Source organism: Pipistrellus hanaki (genome assembly GCF_964339955.1).
Source record: "Pipistrellus hanaki genome assembly, chromosome: 3".
NCBI classification, from domain to species: Eukaryota; Metazoa; Chordata; class Mammalia; order Chiroptera; family Vespertilionidae; genus Pipistrellus; species Pipistrellus hanaki.
Window position 1 is genome coordinate 44,453,600 of NC_140505.1, and position 4,178 is coordinate 44,457,777.

At 55.1% G+C, this 4,178-nt stretch overlaps 1 protein-coding gene across 1 annotated transcript; it reads left to right on the forward strand.

The window, feature by feature from the left end:
* Nucleotides 1–280: 280 nt before the first annotated feature.
* Nucleotides 281–3,936, forward strand: LOC311619022 (S-phase kinase-associated protein 1-like). The gene is made up of 2 exons (XM_084876898.1): nt 281–515; nt 3,358–3,936. The coding sequence occupies exons 1-2, from the start codon at nt 345–347 to the stop codon at nt 3,676–3,678; spliced, it is 492 nt and encodes a 163-aa protein (XP_084733024.1). The 5' UTR covers nt 281–344; the 3' UTR covers nt 3,679–3,936.
* Nucleotides 3,937–4,178: the final 242 nt, after the last annotated feature.

A 4,178-nucleotide genomic window follows, 5' to 3' on the forward strand; every position in this document is an offset into this window, starting at 1 on the left:
CCAAATCTTTTCCTAAACTTTTAAAAAGAAAGAAAAGTATTATTTCTTTCATAGAGGGTAAGGTTAATAAAACAGGTCCTCATATGTACATGCCTGATTTATAATTTTGAACCTGGGAATCTATCCAGGACAAGAAATAGGGAGGAAGGGCTGAGTGAGAACAAATGCCAAAAACCTTCCTCCTTCACACCCCAAGAAGCCATACAAAGTCTTTAAAATAAATCACTGTAAAGATAAAACATTTCCGGTAAGAGGCCTTGTTCTCCCCCTTTTTCGTCTGCTTCTGCTGACGCTGCTCGGCTCTCGTCAGCCTCCGGCCCGCTCTCTCCTGGAGACCGAGCACCATGCCTTCAATTAAATTGCAAAGTTCTGATGGAGAGATATTTGAAGTTGATGTTGAAATTGCCAAACAATCTGTGACTATCAAGACCATGTTAGAAGATTTGGGAATGGATGATGAAGGCGATGATGACCCAGTTCCTCTACCAAATGTTAATGCAGCAATATTAAAAAAGGTCATTCAGAGGATCCAAGATGGCTGCTCGGGTATACACCTAGCCGCAGCAGCTCACAACAATTTCAAGGGAATACAACTGAAATGTAGAGTGGACATTGCCCAGAGCTACAGGTAGTCGACTGATTGAAAACTCTACAATAGGAAGGAGGGAGAAAACCAGAAGGAAAATCAGAAGAGCTGAAAAAAAGCCTAAGGTACGGAGACATGCGGCGCACTCGCACGCACACGCGCGCGGAGAGGTCGCAGCCGGAGAGGAGGAGAGGGCTGGGTGCTGCCCAGCGTTCCCTAGCAGGAAGGAAATAGAACCCCCAGCCTGGGCTGAACCCCCGAACCGGCAGCGCTGAGCCCCAAGTTATGGGCCAGACCCTGGGGACCCAGGCTCCGGCAGGGGGAGACAATCCCAGGGGACGGCGAAAGGCGGGGCCCCCGGAGTCGCGCGCACATGGCGCGCAGAGGACTGAATGTTGACTCTGATGCTGGATTACCCTAGCCGGAAGAAACAAAGCCTCCGGCGGCAGCTCTGAGCCTCAGTCCAGACCGCCCCGAACTCCAGGTCTGGGCCAGTCCCTGGGGACCCAGGCTCGGGCAGGGGGAGACGGAGCTGTGAGGTGGAGTCCTGGGAGCGCGGCGAAAGGCCGAGCCCCCGGAGTTGCGCACACTGTGCACAGAGGACAGTCTGTTGACTCTGATCCTGGACTCCCCTAGTGGGAGGGAGAAAGAAAGCTCCAGACTGGAGGAACGCGACGTGGAGCAGGAGCCCCTGCCGGACACCGGCCAGCCGGGCGCCAGCAAGGAGCCGGGCGACGGGGCCCCCAGGGGGTGGGGTGCCCCTGAGCCTTCGACTGCTGAGCGCGGGCAACGGAGCCAAGGACGGGGGCTGCTTCCTGGGCGGCGCCGACCCCGGCAACAGGCTGGAGCAGCGCGGGAGCCCGCGGAGAACAAAGGGGTGCCACAGGCCAACCTGCTGAGCTCCCAGGACAAGGAGGAAGAAACCAAAGAAGTTCTCAATGTGAAGAAATCAAGTGAGAGCAAATGATAGTAAAATTACTTAAGAAAGAATACAAAGAAGATCTTGAAAAATCAAAGACTAAGTCAGAACTCAACGCACCAGCCAACATTACAACATAAATGCGTTTTTGTTTTTTTTTAAAAAAGAAAAAAAAAAAGAGAAAAAAGGGACAGAATGTTGGAACAGCGGCGACCAAGCCTAGAGTGGCCAGGCACAAGGCAGTGGCAGCTGGGCCCGGAGCAGCAGTGGCCAGGCCCCAGAGCAGCAGCAGCCAGAACAAGAGCATCAACGGCCAGCACTGGAGCAGCCAGACCTGGGGCAGTGGCAGCCAGGCCTGAGGCAGAGGCGGCCAAGCCCAGGGTGGCCAGTCCAGGAACACCCAGACACGGAGTGGCTGGGCCCGGAGAAGCCGGGCCCAGAGCAGCCGGGTTGGGAGCAGCCAGGCCCAGAACAGCAGTAGCCAAGCACGGAGCATCCAGGTTGGGAGCGGCCAGGCTCGGAGCAGCCGGGTCAGGTGCGGCCAGGCCCGGAGCAGCGGCTGCCAGGCTGGGAGCGGCCAGGCCCGGAGCAGCCGGGTCTGGTGTGGCCAGGCCTGGAGCAGCGGCTGCCAGGCTAGGAGCGGCCAGGCCCGGAGCAGCAGCTGCCAGGCTGGGAGCAGCCAGGCCCGGAGCAGCCGGGTCTGGTGCGGCCAGGCCCGGAGCAGCGGCTGCCAGGCTGGGAGCGGCCAGGCCCGGAGCAGCGGCTGCCAGGCTGGGAGCGGCCAGGCCCGGAGCAGCCGGGTCTGGTGCGGCCAGGCCCGGAGCAGCGGCTGCCAGGCTGGGAGCGGCCAGGCCCGGAGCAGCCGGGTGTGGTGCGGCCAGGCCAGGAGCAGCGGCTGCCAGGCTGGGAGCGGCCAGGCCCGGAGCAGCAGCTGCCAGGCTGGGAGCGGCTAGGCCCGGAGCAGCCGGGTCTGGTGAGGCCAGGCCCGGAGCAGTGGCTGCCAGGCTGGGAGCGGCCAGGCCCGGAGCAGCAGCTGCCGGGCTGGGAGCAGCCAGGCCCAGAGCAGCCGGGTTGGGTGCGGCCAGGCCCGGAGCAGCAGCTGCCGGGCTGGGAGCGGCCATGCCCGGAGCAGCCGGGTCAGGTGCGGCCAGGCCCGGAGCAGCGGCTGACAGGCTGGGAGCGGCCAAGCCCGGAGTGGCCGGGACCGGAGCCACCGGGCCCAGAGCAGCCGGGTCTGGTGCGGCCAGGCCTGTAGCAGCAACAGCCAAGTCCAGAGCAACTAGGTCGGGAGCGGCAGTGACCAGACCCGGAGCAGCTGGTTGTGGAACGAACCAGAGCAACAGAGGCCAGGCCCGGAGCAGCCAGGCCCGAAACAGCTCGCTCCTCGCCTGTACCTGCCCACGGCTGCCTCTCAGACATGGCTGGAAACTTTTGCGGGAACTTGAGGGTCTGCTGAATCAAGTGATGAAGGCTTAGATCTGGATGTGTTGAGTTAGTATAGCGCTGGGGTGTTGATCTGTGAGTGCCTTGGGTGGGGCCTGGATGAGGCTGGTTGACCTATTTGAAAATGTCTTTTGTGTGAAGTGTATCATTGGGCATGTGGAGGTATTATTGATATGAGAAAATGCTAAGTAACAGATTTACTATCTGAAAAGGGATTTACTATCGGGGAAAGGGAGGGAGGAAGAGACTGAACATAAACTGTGCACCTATGGATGAGGACAATGGGGGATGGGGAGGGGGCAGAGGGTGGGGTGGGAACCTGGTGGAGGGGGGAAGAAATGAGGAACCTTTGTAATAATATGAACAATAAAGATTGATTTAAAAAAAAAAAAAAAAAAAAAAAAAAAAGGTCATTCAGTGGTGCACCCACCACAAGGATGACCCTCCTCCTCCTGAGGATGATGAGAACAAAGAAAAGCGGACAGACGATATTCCTGTTTGGGACCAAGAATTTCTCAAAGTTGACCAAGGAACAGTATTTGAACTAATTCTGGCTGCAAACTATTTAGACATCAAAGGTTTGCTTGATGTTACATGCAAGACTGTTGCCAATATGATCAAGGGGAAAACCCCTGAAGAGATTCGCAAGACCTTCAATATAAAAAATGACTTTACTGAAGAAGAGGAAGCCCAGGTACACAAAGAGAACCAGTGGTGTGAAGAGAAGTGAAAAGTTGTGCCTGACACTGTAACACTGTAAGGATTGTTCCAAATACTAGTTGCACTGCTCTGTTTATAATTGTTAATATTAGGCAAACAGTAGACAAATGCAGCAGCAAATCAATTGTATTAGCAGAATATTGTCTTCATTGCATGTGTAGTTTGGGTACAGATTCCAAACCTGTGGCTGATTGTTCTTCCAGTATGATCAAAAGTATCTTTTTTTCTTTACTCTGAATAAAACTGAATTGTGGGTTCTCTATAGAAAGTGGCATTTTGGGCTTTCCCTCTTTTTGCAAAGCGATTTCTGCCTAGTTTATTGTCTAGTTAACTTTAGTGACTTTTTGAAAGTTGGCGTTGTAAATAAAACAACTTGCAAAAGTTTTCTGAAATAGAAAAAAAAAAAAAAAAAAAAAGATAAAACATTTCCGCTGAAGCTGGTTTGGCTCAGTGGTAGAGTGTCGGTCTGCGGACTGAAAGGTCCCAGGTTCGATTCCAGTCAAGGGCATG